Consider the following 14,214-nt stretch of genomic DNA (forward strand, 5'->3'; position numbering starts at 1 on the left):
GCCGGATTCCCACATACCCTGACCCCTTTCTCTGGATTTCGGAGCCATTTCCAGAGTCCCGCTCATATGACCTCATTCGAAGTGCACTGTGGACGAGCTGCCATGTGCAGCTGCTACCACAGCAGCCAAGGGCTTTAGCTCCCGAGTACCTCCCTTCCTTTGGAACTTGGGGGCCCTCTACTCCCCACTTGCACACCACAGACCTTTGCTGAGGATTGTGGGGACCCTCACTCAGTTTGCAGCACGTTGTAGCCATCCCTGTCCTCTCAATACCTCCCTTGCAACTCAGCTTGTGAGCTCCTTTGGAGCAGCGTGGCCCACCTGGCTGCAACGGAAGAGACACAGCTGACAGGGAAACAACAGCTTAGATCTGACAGCCGGAAAGCTCTGTCAAAAGGGACCTCCCTCTTCACACCGTAGAGGCTGTAGGAGCCGCCAGGGTTTGGGAACCAGTGCTGGGGCCAAAATGACTCCACAGCTGTTTTCCTTCCTGGGGAGGGTTCTGGCTCCAGTGGGAATGGCTCAAGTCTCCTAAGGTTCTGAAAGCCCACTGTGTGCAGATTCACGGTACACAGAGAGGAGAAGGTGGAGTCCTGCCCTGGAGGTGGGCACAGCTCACGGATGAGCCAGGCAGGCAGGCAGGCAGGCAGGGCATGAGAACACCTGAGCTGCCTTCATGAGTGAATGGTGTGGGGGCAGAGGAAGAGAAGCCGGTCTGCTCCCTCATGTGGTGCCCAGGGCAGGTTGTCCCCAGAGGCAACCCTTACGACGGTGAGGACTATCACTGCTGTTTCCCAAGGGGTTCCGTCGGTGCGTGTCTTCCCCGGAGCGGTCAGGCCGTCTCTAAAGTACACTGGCCATGGGCATTGCCTCTCCTTGGAACTTCCCATGTGTTTCTCTTTTTTATGGAACAGTGATTTTTTAGAGGGGTTCTGGGCCACAAGGTTGTTGGGTCATTTTCTAGCCTTCTGTCGTGAAGAACGCTTTCCTGGGCGTTGGGGTGGTTTGTTGCTCCAGCTCCCTTTCTTGGCTTCTTTTGGGAGCTGGTGCAACAAGAGGAGCTCAGCCTCTGCCTTCTGGGTGAGATGTCACCCTTCAAACAGCAATGCCTGCCTGGAGATAATGATGGCATTTGCCAAAAGGGCTTCGTTTGGCACATGATATCTTGAAAGGACGTACACCGTCCTTTCAGCTATCAAAGGCTAGTTCAAATGACATACAAATGAGAACTCTCCAATGGAGTCTTACAGTAGGTGGAGAGTCCGAAAAAAACTCCTTCAGTCATTTCACTGAGAGTCATTGATTGGGGACACCAAGAATATAGGAAGGAATGCAGAAAGAAAAGATGAAATTGTGTTCAGGATCGGGGGAGGGATGAACAGGGCGTGCTTGCCTTGAATCCAGGCTTTGTTGGGGGGTGGGGCATAAAGATCGAACGGGTCTGAAACTACAAATTGGGATGGTAACACAGTATCACCAGAGTTACACAACAGTGTTCCCAAATTGCAACAATGATGAAAAAGTTTACTAATCCCAACTTAACCAAGAGAAATACAGGAAACCATACACAAAATAAAACATCACCAGAAAGGTGGAAACAAACCAAATGCAAAGCAGTTCAGGGGAAAGGAACTCCATGTCCCCTGGGGGCAGACCGAGTTGCCCGCGTCCACGGTGAGCAGACAGGGATGGAGGCTGCAGAGCCGACCGCTCCCCTGGACGTGGTGTTTCCGGCAAGGGCTCTGGGTCTCTGCCCAGAGCGGGGGCTCGTTCTTCCTGCAGGGGCGGGTGAGTCATCGTCCGCGTCTGGGTGTTGCGCGGGAGCCAGGGCAGGCTCCCCCTGCCGAGGCGGTGACTCCTCCTCTGCCTCGGGTTCTCCTGCCAAAGCCCGAGCAGGTACAGGTGCACGTGGAGGTGGAGGTTCTGGCTGAGGGGGTGGGACGTCAGTGCCTGGGGCTGGGGGCCCTGCAGGCACGGAGATCCGATCTGCCCGGTGTGCTGGCCAGTACCCAGCTGGCCTGGTGTCTCTGCGAGGGCAAGTCTCGGTTCTCCATCTGGCCTCGGTGGATCCCTGGGTCCTGCACCTGGAGCCACCACCTCTGTAGGGACAGGTCTGGGAAGTAGAGCCTGGTTCCAGTTGGAGGCCAGTGCTAGAGCTGGGGGAGAAGCAAAGTTTGCCCACAGGCCAGCCTTGGCATGTGCGTATCCCGGGACAGAAAGCTTCCAAGAGATTCCCAAAGAATACCCAGGGTCGGATGTCTTTTGGGACTGAAGTGTGCAAGATGGGGGTGGGGGTGTGAGGCCAGCGCTTGCTGCAGGCCCAGCAGCATCTTTCGGGGACTCGTCCGTGTGTAGCTCAGCACCCCCTCCCCACACACTCCCGTGCACCAGCCCCAGCGTCCTCACCTCTGTGCTCTGGCGTGCTGGGCTCCAGGTCCTCCTGCTGCCTCAGAGGCCGGGGTTCTCGGGACTCTGGGTCGGAGCCGGGTGTGCTGAGCTCCGTGGCAGCCTCAGACTGGGCCGCCGGGTGTATCCTGGGCGGTGTCTCGGCAGCAGGCCTTCCCCGCCTCCGCTTCGCCCCCGGTGGGGCTGATGCCTCCGTGGGCACGCTCACCTGGAGCCTGCACTGGGCCTCACGGGCGGGGGGGTGGTGCTCCGACCCCTCCCTCCGGGAGGTGGACGGGGTGTCCCCGTCCTCGGCCTCATCACGTGGGAAGCTCTGCAACGACAGTGACCGTCAGCCAGCCGTGCTGGGAGTTTTCCGAGCTGGGCCTGGCCAGTGGAGCCGCTGCTTCTGCCTGCTCGAACTTCTCTTCCCAGAAGGGTCAGAGACGTGTGTCTGCTCAGATCCCCACCCGGGAGGAAAGAGACCCACCTGAGGGTGTGAGGTCAGCCTGGGCGGCCGGCGCTGCCCGCACTCTCCCCATCCCACCCAGCCTGCTCTCCCCTGGGGTGTGGACACAACTTCTCCGCAGGCTTCTGACCCCACATCCGCCTGGGCTTCCTTGAGGGAGACACACCCCGAGAAACCCGCATCCACACACACAGGCAAAGGACCCGGTGTTTCCGGGTGGCATGGGAGAGGTGGCCTGGCCCCGCCTGGGGCTCCCCGTGTTACCTTTCTGTTTCTCCGGGCAAAGGGCCAGAGGCCTCTCGGGGGTGCCCTGAGCCAACGTCGACAGGGTGCCCACGCACACTGCCTGTGAGCTCTCCTGAGGCCCCGGCCTCTGGGCAGGGGCAAGCAGCAGAACATCCTGGCAGCAAGTGATCTGGCTGGGGGCTCCTCTCCGCTCTGGAGGCCTGGATACCCGGGTTGCGGGTTCTGTTGGGTTCTGTTGCCGGCAGGTGACATCATTTCCTGGGGTTCGTGCTGAGGTCCCTTCCCCAAAACTTCGCAAGGGAATCTCTGGGTTTCTGACTGCTCGACCACCCCCCTTAGGCCATGTGCAGGCACAGTGACAGCCACACAGCCCAGCCCACAGCCCTGGGGAGGCCTGGGTGCAGCCAGGGCCTGAGCTCCGAGGACCCCGCTGCTCTCAGACCAGGCTCCTTCTTCTCATAAGTGGTGTGGCCCTGGACAAGCATATGCCCCTCAGGGTTTCCCCGGTCTCTCCATCTGCAGAGTGGGGGTCATTCTCCCATCTGTTTCCTAGGTCTGTCGGCCTACGAGCAGCTCCATGCCTTTCCACCTGGGGCTGATATCACGTGGAGCTTGTGCGCTGAGACTTCAGAAAGAAAGACTCCATCCAGGGCTGACACAGCACAGAATGGGGCAGAACGAGGCCTGGATGCGCCGTGGTACCCAGGAAAAGGCACTCCCCCTCCTGACTGTTTGGAGACCCCGCATGCAAGTTGGAGGACCGAAAGGAAGACTCGAAGGTCTCCCTCTCTGATAGAAAAGAGTAGCCAACTTTCTGGTCCTCTGTTTCCATTGAGATTCTGTTCAAGTGTCCCAGCTCGGCTTCTGCGGGTGGCTGAGCTTCTAATGGCTCCCTGCGTTCTTGTCTTTTCCTCTCCAAACCTTCCGTCCGTTTCCCCCTTCTGGGGTGGATGGGCGCTGTCATTGCTTCTACCTTCGAGACAGATTGATGAAAAGTCTGGACCATCGACTCCTTTCCTCTCTTTGGTTCCGTGTCTCTCTCTGGCTGTGTCCCTCTCTTTTCCTTTCTCGATTCAGTGTGTGTCTTCCTCTTTCTCTCTCGTGTGTGGAAGGATGGATGCTAGGAATGCACATGTATATGATTAGATGAGGGTTATGTTTTAGGGATAGGTTAGAGGGAGAGAAAGGCTTTAGGTCGGAGTTGGTCATGGGGGAAGGGTCAAGGGTGGTGGTGGTGTTTCTTGGAATCTGAGTGCTGTGCATTCTTCGTCTCTTTCCATATGAACCCCTTCTCAGATACACCACTTGCAAGGAGTCTCTCATGTTCCGTTTCCTATCTTTTGCATTTGTGAATGCTTAGCTTCTCTGTTGTGAAGAGGTTCCATTGGATGGATACCCATTGGTGTACTTGGTTTCCCTCTTTCCCTTACTTGAAGAGACCCATTTCTACCTCCGCCCAGCAAATGGCAAGGAGACTCTGATGTTAAGGAGCCTTTGACCTACGCTTCTTTGTAGCTATCTCATGACATCAGTCTTTAGGGTGAGGTTTTTCCCCGATATTGAGGTGGTGTGAGATCAAAACCAATAGCGTTCTTCAGATGTAGCTGTCTGGTTTTCCCATGGACATTGATTGAAGAGGCTTTCTTGTTCCCATTTGGATATTCTCCCCTTCTGTGTCAGAGATGAGTTGACCTTGGATGCCGGGGTTTGTTTCTGGACCCTCAACTTTATTCCATCGATCTGGATCTGTGTGTGTTGTTGTATTCCCAATAGCGTACTGTCCTGCTGCTGCCGCTGCGGCTAAGTCACTTCAGTCGTGTCTGACTCTGCGCGACCCCATGGCCTGCAGCCTACCAGGCTCCTCCGTCCAGGGCATTTTCCAGGCAAGAGTACTGGAGTGGGTCGCCATCGCCTTCTCCGATACTCTCCTGAGGATCCTAGTTTGGTCGTCTAATTTCCTTTCACACAACCTTGGACGTCCGTATCGGGGCTTTTTCGCCGGATTGTATTGACAATTTAGGCTCTTTTCTGTTTCCGTAACCCCTTTTGCAATTCTTTGTTCGGTGCGAACATGCATTGGCATTTTGGGAGGAATAGCATCGAAGCTGTGGATTGCCTTGTGGGGCTGTGACATCATTTTCCCAATAGGAATTCTTTCAAGCCCTGAGCACAGCTTCTCTTTCCAGTGATTGGTGTGGGCTTGATCTTCTTTCTTCCATCTCTCGCCGTTTTGTGAGAACAGGTCCTTCCTTCCCTTCTGGGTTAGATGGACTCGTGGGTATCACTTCAGTGAATGGCATTGTCAGAGGGGGTGATAATTCCCTTCTCATTGGAAGACTTTGCTGTGAGTATTAGAAGTGCAAGTGATTTCTCTTCCCCTTCCTCCCTGTCCATCTCTCAGAGCCACCGGGAAACAGAGGCCTCATCCAGGGTCACACAGGCCTGAGGGAGTGCAACTAGACTGTTGTTTCTTCAGGCCCTCAGTGCTGGACATCATCCGGGATACTCTGTGTGTGTCTTCCTCAGTCTGGCGTCCCTTCAGACCTTTCCCTAGTTTTCACAGGCTTGTTGTGTTGGTGTTCTTTGTCTGTTTGGAGACACGTCCTTGAGAAGCTTTGTGTTTCCACTCATTCGTCTCGCGATGTATGACCTGTCTTTTGCTTTTGTAATGAGGTCTTTCCCACGGTAGATATCTTTGATTTTGCAAAGTCCACTGTATTCTCTGGGTTGTTTTGTGGACTGCCTTTTAGTTTTGTGTGTGAAGACTCAAAGCACGTGTCCGGTTTCTGCTCATTGTTCTTCTAGATTTGTGACAAGTTTTCATGGGAACTTTGTCTAGGGATAACTGGAAGTGAACTCGGTGTAAGGTGTCAAGTCTCCATCTCCATTCATGTCATGCCCTGCAGTTTCCAATTCCCTGTTCCTGAGTGGTTTTGGAGACCTTGTGGGAAGTTTGGTTGCATCGGAGTTTGCATTTCCACCTTGAGTAGATTCACACTGTTCTGCCCTCAGGGACACTGTCAAGGGGGAGTGAGGAGCAGCCTGCACTTGCAGCAGTGACCACACGGTGGGGCGAGTGCTGCTGTCCCCTCTGGGAGCCCCAGGCCACAGGCATCCCAGTGAGGAGCCAGCTCTGTGCTCAGCTGAAAGGAGTTAGTCTCTCAGGAGCCTCTGAGCCCTTGCCTTTGGATCACCCAGGGTGGGCATTTACTGTGACAGAAAAAAATTGCCCTGAATTCCATGGACGGATGAGCCTGGCTGTGTAGAGTTCGTGAGTTGCCGTGAATCAGACACAACTGAGGACACAAAAACTCAATAGACTAAAACACTTTTTGGGGGTGGGGGGAGTGAAAGGGGGTGATGTGGGGTTTTTTGTCTTATATAATAGCCAAGGGAAATCTAGTTTAAACCTAAATTCACATAGATGGGAAAGGTATAGCTCTCCGTCACCCTATTAAAAAAAAAAAAAAAAACGACTTAACTTTTCTGAAAGTTTATTTAGTAGCTTCCTTGAGCAGTTCATTGTGAAGCATTTTTTTTTTTTCTGTGACATTGGCCTCATTAAAAAGTACGGTTTGCGTTTACTGGATAATTTTGTTCATTGGTTTGTTAGGGAATCTTGGTAATATTTGAGTTTCCTGGGGAGCATGGTCACATGACCTGGCCCTGGCCAATCGGTGCGTTCCACCTCCCTGGCCACTGTGATTGGCTCCGGACTGGGGCAGTGCCCAATCGGGGCCCAGGGCCGGGCCTGACGTTGGAAGCCAGGGGAAGACGAGCTCTCGTCCTGCTGGGGTAGGGGAAGGGGTGGGGCCGGGGGAGGTCAGGCTCCAGCAGTGGGAGGGGCTTGAGGTCCGCCTGCGGCAGTTGGTGACCTTCCTGCTCCCCTCAGGGCAGAGCCGCCGGCCTGAGAATGAGGGCGCTGCTGAGCCCAGGGGCTGGGATGGCCCGTTGCTGCTGTGGTCCCAGAGCTCCACCCGAGACCTGAGGGAGGCCGTCTGCCCGTGAGTCCTCTCCCGCTTGTCTGTCAGCTTGTTTGAAGCATGCTGGGTTTTCTGCCCAGCTGGCTAAGGGGAGTCCCTGGAAATGCAAGGGTGTGGGTTTTGGCAGACTTCAGGGAAGACATGCCAGATGAGCCTGGGAGACTCCAGCTTAATCTGGATTCAGGAGATATCTCTTCGGGCCAGCTAGTAATTGTAGGATAAGCCTAATGAGTCTTCACAGGATGAAGAGAGTAACGTGCCAAGGTAGCAATCGATGTCCTCCTTCGAGAGGATGAAGCTGGTGCTCAGAGAAGGGGGGAACTTGGCCACAGCAAGGAGGTGTGCACCCAGACAGAACCCCCAGATCCGGCCATTTGAGCTCAGGGAGGCCAGTGGTGTGGCTTGTCCCTGTGGCAGGGGCCGAGGCACGCAGCCCACCCTGATTCCTGCGGGGGCCTGACTTGGGAAGTGCCATCTGGTAGCTTTGAGACTCACCAAACCAAATTGCACTGGAGAGGGGAAGGACACCTTCCTTCATCCACCCCCCACCCCCGCCGGATTCCCACATACCCTGACCCCTTTCTCTGGATTTCGGAGCCATTTCCAGAGTCCCGCTCATATGACCTCATTCGAAGTGCACTGTGGACGAGCTGCCATGTGCAGCTGCTACCACAGCAGCCAAGGGCTTTAGCTCCCGAGTACCTCCCTTCCTTTGGAACTTGGGGGCCCTCTACTCCCCACTTGCACACCACAGACCTTTGCTGAGGATTGTGGGGACCCTCACTCAGTTTGCAGCACGTTGTAGCCATCCCTGTCCTCTCAATACCTCCCTTGCAACTCAGCTTGTGAGCTCCTTTGGAGCAGCGTGGCCCACCTGGCTGCAACGGAAGAGACACAGCTGACAGGGAAACAACAGCTTAGATCTGACAGCCGGAAAGCTCTGTCAAAAGGGACCTCCCTCTTCACACCGTAGAGGCTGTAGGAGCCGCCAGGGTTTGGGAACCAGTGCTGGGGCCAAAATGACTCCACAGCTGTTTTCCTTCCTGGGGAGGGTTCTGGCTCCAGTGGGAATGGCTCAAGTCTCCTAAGGTTCTGAAAGCCCACTGTGTGCAGATTCACGGTACACAGAGAGGAGAAGGTGGAGTCCTGCCCTGGAGGTGGGCACAGCTCACGGATGAGCCAGGCAGGCAGGCAGGCAGGCAGGCAGGGCATGAGAACACCTGAGCTGCCTTCATGAGTGAATGGTGTGGGGGCAGAGGAAGAGAAGCCGGTCTGCTCCCTCATGTGGTGCCCAGGGCAGGTTGTCCCCAGAGGCAACCCTTACGACGGTGAGGACTATCACTGCTGTTTCCCAAGGGGTTCCGTCGGTGCGTGTCTTCCCCGGAGCGGTCAGGCCGTCTCTAAAGTACACTGGCCATGGGCATTGCCTCTCCTTGGAACTTCCCATGTGTTTCTCTTTTTTATGGAACAGTGATTTTTTAGAGGGGTTCTGGGCCACAAGGTTGTTGGGTCATTTTCTAGCCTTCTGTCGTGAAGAACGCTTTCCTGGGCGTTGGGGTGGTTTGTTGCTCCAGCTCCCTTTCTTGGCTTCTTTTGGGAGCTGGTGCAACAAGAGGAGCTCAGCCTCTGCCTTCTGGCTGAGATGTCACCCTTCAAACAGCAATGCCTGCCTGGAGATAATGATGGCATTTGCCAAAAGGGCTTCGTTTGGCACATGATATCTTGAAAGGACGTACACCGTCCTTTCAGCTATCAAAGGCTAGTTCAAATGACATACAAATGAGAACTCTCCAATGGAGTCTTACAGTAGGTGGAGAGTCCGAAAAAAACTCCTTCAGTCATTTCACTGAGAGTCATTGATTGGGGACACCAAGAATATAGGAAGGAATGCAGAAAGAAAAGATGAAATTGTGTTCAGGATCGGGGGGAGGGATGAACAGGGCGTGCTTGCCTTGAATCCAGGCTTTGTTGGGGGGTGGGGCATAAAGATCGAACGGGTCTGAAACTACAAATTGGGATGGTAACACAGTATCACCAGAGTTACACAACAGTGTTCCCAAATTGCAACAATGATGAAAAAGTTTACTAATCCCAACTTAACCAAGAGAAATACAGGAAACCATACACAAAATAAAACATCACCAGAAAGGTGGAAACAAACCAAATGCAAAGCAGTTCAGGGGAAAGGAACTCCATGTCCCCTGGGGGCAGACCGAGTTGCCGGCGTCCACGGTGAGCAGACAGGGATGGAGGCTGCAGAGCCGACCGCTCCCCTGGACGTGGTGTTTCCGGCAAGGGCTCTGGGTCTCTGCCCAGAGCGGGGGCTCGTTCTTCCTGCAGGGGCGAGTGAGTCATCGTCGGCGTCTGGGTGTTGCGCGGGAGCCAGGGCAGGCTCCCCCTGCCGAGGCGGTGACTCCTCCTCTGCCTCGGGTTCTCCTGCCAAAGCCCGAGCAGGTACAGGTGCACGTGGAGGTGGAGGTTATGGCTGAGGGGGTGGGACGTCAGTGCCTGGGGCTGGGGGCCCTGCAGGCACGGAGATCCGATCTGCCCGGTGTGCTGGCCAGTACCCAGCTGGCCTGGTGTCTCTGCGAGGGCAAGTCTCGGTTCTCCATCTGGCCTCGGTGGATCCCTGGGTCCTGCACCTGGAGCCACCACCTCTGTAGGGACAGGTCTGGGAAGTAGAGCCTGGTTCCAGTTGGAGGCCAGTGCTAGAGCTGGGGGAGAAGCAAAGTTTGCCCACAGGCCAGCCTTGGCATGTGCGTATCCCGGGACAGAAAGCTTCCAAGAGATTCCCAAAGAATACCCAGGGTCGGATGTCTTTTGGGACTGAAGTGTGCAAGATGGGGGTGGGGGTGTGAGGCCAGCGCTTGCTGCAGGCCCAGCAGCATCTTTCGGGGACTCGTCCGTGTGTAGCTCAGCACCCCCTCCCCACACACTCCCGTGCACCAGCCCCAGCGTCCTCACCTCTGTGCTCTGGCGTGCTGGGCTCCAGGTCCTCCTGCTGCCTCAGAGGCCGGGGTTCTCGGGACTCTGGGTCGGAGCCGGGTGTGCTGAGCTCCGTGGCAGCCTCAGACTGGGCCGCCGGGTGTATCCTGGGCGGTGTCTCGGCAGCAGGCCTTCCCCGCCTCCGCTTCGCCCCCGGTGGGGCTGATGCCTCCGTGGGCACGCTCACCTGGAGCCTGCACTGGGCCTCACGGGCGGGGGGGTGGTGCTCCGACCCCTCCCTCCGGGAGGTGGACGGGGTGTCCCCGTCCTCGGCCTCATCACGTGGGAAGCTCTGCAACGACAGTGACCGTCAGCCAGCCGTGCTGGGAGTTTTCCGAGCTGGGCCTGGCCAGTGGAGCCGCTGCTTCTGCCTGCTCGAACTTCTCTTCCCAGAAGGGTCAGAGACGTGTGTCTGCTCAGATCCCCACCCGGGAGGAAAGAGACCCACCTGAGGGTGTGAGGTCAGCCTGGGCGGCCGGCGCTGCCCGCACTCTCCCCATCCCACCCAGCCTGCTCTCCCCTGGGGTGTGGACACAACTTCTCCGCAGGCTTCTGACCCCACATCCGCCTGGGCTTCCTTGAGGGAGACACACCCCGAGAAACCCGCATCCACACACACAGGCAAAGGACCCGGTGTTTCCGGGTGGCATGGGAGAGGTGGCCTGGCCCCGCCTGGGGCTCCCCGTGTTACCTTTCTGTTTCTCCGGGCAAAGGGCCAGAGGCCTCTCGGGGGTGCCCTGAGCCAACGTCGACAGGGTGCCCACGCACACTGCCTGTGAGCTCTCCTGAGGCCCCGGCCTCTGGGCAGGGGCAAGCAGCAGAACATCCTGGCAGCAAGTGATCTGGCTGGGGGCTCCTCTCCGCTCTGGAGGCCTGGATACCCGGGTTGCGGGTTCTGTTGGGTTCTGTTGCCGGCAGGTGACATCATTTCCTGGGGTTCGTGCTGAGGTCCCTTCCCCAAAACTTCGCAAGGGAATCTCTGGGTTTCTGACTGCTCGACCACCCCCCTTAGGCCATGTGCAGGCACAGTGACAGCCACACAGCCCAGCCCACAGCCCTGGGGAGGCCTGGGTGCAGCCAGGGCCTGAGCTCCGAGGACCCCGCTGCTCTCAGACCAGGCTCCTTCTTCTCATAAGTGGTGTGGCCCTGGACAAGCATATGCCCCTCAGGGTTTCCCCGGTCTCTCCATCTGCAGAGTGGGGGTCATTCTCCCATCTGTTTCCTAGGTCTGTCGGCCTACGAGCAGCTCCATGCCTTTCCACCTGGGGCTGATATCACGTGGAGCTTGTGCGCTGAGACTTCAGAAAGAAAGACTCCATCCAGGGCTGACACAGCACAGAATGGGGCAGAACGAGGCCTGGATGCGCCGTGGTACCCAGGAAAAGGCACTCCCCCTCCTGACTGTTTGGAGACCCCGCATGCAAGTTGGAGGACCGAAAGGAAGTCTCGAAGGTCTCCCTCTCTGATAGAAAAGAGTAGCCAACTTTCTGGTCCTCTGTTTCCATTGAGATTCTGTTCAAGTGTCCCAGCTCGGCTTCTGCGGGTGGCTGAGCTTCTAATGGCTCCCTGCGTTCTTGTCTTTTCCTCTCCAAACCTTCCGTCCGTTTCCCCCTTCTGGGGTGGATGGGCGCTGTCATTGCTTCTACCTTCGAGACAGATTGATGAAAAGTCTGGACCATCGACTCCTTTCCTCTCTTTGGTTCCGTGTCTCTCTCTGGCTGTGTCCCTCTCTTTTCCTTTCTCGATTCAGTGTGTGTCTTCCTCTTTCTCTCTCGTGTGTGGAAGGATGGATGCTAGGAATGCACATGTATATGATTAGATGAGGGTTATGTTTTAGGGATAGGTTAGAGGGAGAGAAAGGCTTTAGGTCGGAGTTGGTCATGGGGGAAGGGTCAAGGGTGGTGGTGGTGTTTCTTGGAATCTGAGTGCTGTGCATTCTTCGTCTCTTTCCATATGAACCCCTTCTCAGATACACCACTTGCAAGGAGTCTCTCATGTTCCGTTTCCTATCTTTTGCATTTGTGAATGCTTAGCTTCTCTGTTGTGAAGAGGCTCCATTGGTTGGATACCCATTGGTGTACTTGGTTTCCCTCTTTCCCTTACTTGAAGAGACCCATTTCTACCTCCGCCCAGCAAATGGCAAGGAGACTCTGATGTTAAGGAGCCTTTGACCTACGCTTCTTTCTAGCTATCTCATGACATCAGTCTTTAGGGTGAGGTTTTTCCCCGATATTGAGGTGGTGTGAGATCAAAACCAATAGCGTTCTTCAGATGTAGCTGTCTGGTTTTCCCATGGACATTGATTGAAGAGGCTTTCTTGTTCCCATTTGGATATTCTCCCCTTCTGTGTCAGAGATGAGTTGACCTTGGATGCCGGGGTTTGTTTCTGGACCCTCAACTTTATTCCATCGATCTGGATCTGTGTGTGTTGTTGTATTCCCAATAGCGTACTGTCCTGCTGCTGCCGCTGCGGCTAAGTCACTTCAGTCGTGTCTGACTCTGCGCGACCCCATGGCCTGCAGCCTACCAGGCTCCTCCGTCCAGGGCATTTTCCAGGCAAGAGTACTGGAGTGGGTCGCCATCGCCTTCTCCGATACTCTCCTGAGGATCCTAGTTTGGTCGTCTAATTTCCTTTCACACAACCTTGGACGTCCGTATCGGGGCTTTTTCGTCGGATTGTATTGACAATTTAGGCTCTTTTCTGTTTCCGTAACCCCTTTTGCAATTCTTTGTTCGGTGCGAACATGCATTGGCATTTTGGGAGGAATAGCATCGAAGCTGTGGATTGCCTTGTGGGGCTGTGACATCATTTTCCCAATAGGAATTCTTTCAAGCCCTGAGCACAGCTTCTCTTTCCAGTGATTGGTGTGGGCTTGATCTTCTTTCTTCCATCTCTCGCCGTTTTGTGAGAACAGGTCCTTCCTTCCCTTCTGGGTTAGATGGACTCGTGGGTATCACTTCAGTGAATGGCATTGTCAGTGGGGGTGATAATTCCCTTCTCATTGGAAGACTTTGCTGTGAGTATTAGAAGTGCAAGTGATTTCTCTTCCCCTTCCTCCCTGTCCATCTCTCAGAGCCACCGGGAAACAGAGGCCTCATCCAGGGTCACACAGGCCTGAGGGAGTGCAACTAGACTGTTGTTTCTTCAGGCCCTCAGTGCTGGACATCATCCGGGATACTCTGTGTGTGTCTTCCTCAGTCTGGCGTCCCTTCAGACCTTTCCCTAGTTTTCACAGGCTTGTTGTGTTGGTGTTCTTTGTCTGTTTGGAGACACGTCCTTGAGAAGCTTTGTGTTTCCACTCATTCGTCTCGCGATGTATGACCTGTCTTTTGCTTTTGTAATGAGGTCTTTCCCACGGTAGATACCTTTGATTTTGCAAAGTCCAGTGTATTCTCTGGGTTGTTTTGTGGACTGCCTTTTAGTTTTGTGTGTGAAGACTCAAAGCACGTGTCCGGTTTCTGCTCATTGTTCTTCTAGATTTGTGACAAGTTTTCATGGAAACTTTGTCTAGGGATAACTGGAAGTGAACTCGGTGTAAGGTGTCAAGTCTCCATCTCCATTCATGTCATGCCCTGCAGTTTCCAATTCCCTGTTCCTGAGTGGTTTTGGAGACCTTGTGGGAAGTTTGGTTGCATCGGAGTTTGCATTTCCACCTTGAGTAGATTCACACTGTTCTGCCCTCAGGGACACTGTCAAGGGGGAGTGAGGAGCAGCCTGCACTTGCAGCAGTGACCACACGGTGGGGCGAGTGCTGCTGTTCCCTCTGGGAGCCCCAGGCCACAGGCATCCCAGTGAGGAGCCAGCTCTGTGCTCAGCTGAAAGGAGTTAGTCTCTCAGGAGCCTCTGAGCCCTTGCCTTTGGATCACCCAGGGTGGGCATTTACTGTGACAGAAAAAAATTGCCCTGAATTCCATGGACGGAAGAGCCTGGCTGTGTAGAGTTCGTGAGTTGCCGTGAATCAGACACAACTGAGGACACAAAAACTCAATAGACTAAAACACTTTTTGGGGGTGGGGGGAGTGAAAGGGGGTGATGTGGGGTTTTTTGTCTTATATAATAGCCAAGGGAAATCTAGTTTAAACCTAAATTCACATAGATGGGAAAGGTATAGCTCTCCGTCACCCTATTAAAAAAAAAAAAAAAAA

General features: G+C 55.0%; 1 protein-coding gene across 1 annotated transcript; it reads right to left on the bottom strand.

Annotated features, from left to right (window-relative positions):
* Window positions 1-9,145: 9,145 nt before the first annotated feature.
* Window positions 9,146-14,209, bottom strand: LOC145514057 (uncharacterized). The gene is made up of 3 exons (XM_081511133.1): window positions 10,760-14,209; window positions 10,048-10,360; window positions 9,146-9,797 (listed from the first exon to the last, which is right to left on the bottom strand). The coding sequence occupies exons 1-3, from the start codon at window positions 10,994-10,996 to the stop codon at window positions 9,169-9,171; spliced, it is 1,179 nt and encodes a 392-aa protein (XP_081367259.1). The 5' UTR covers window positions 10,997-14,209; the 3' UTR covers window positions 9,146-9,168.
* Window positions 14,210-14,214: the final 5 nt, after the last annotated feature.

Source organism: Giraffa tippelskirchi, chromosome 7 (assembly GCF_054371585.1).
Source record: "Giraffa tippelskirchi isolate mGirTip1 chromosome 7, T2T-mGirTip1v1.2.pri, whole genome shotgun sequence".
NCBI classification, from domain to species: Eukaryota; Metazoa; Chordata; class Mammalia; order Artiodactyla; family Giraffidae; genus Giraffa; species Giraffa tippelskirchi.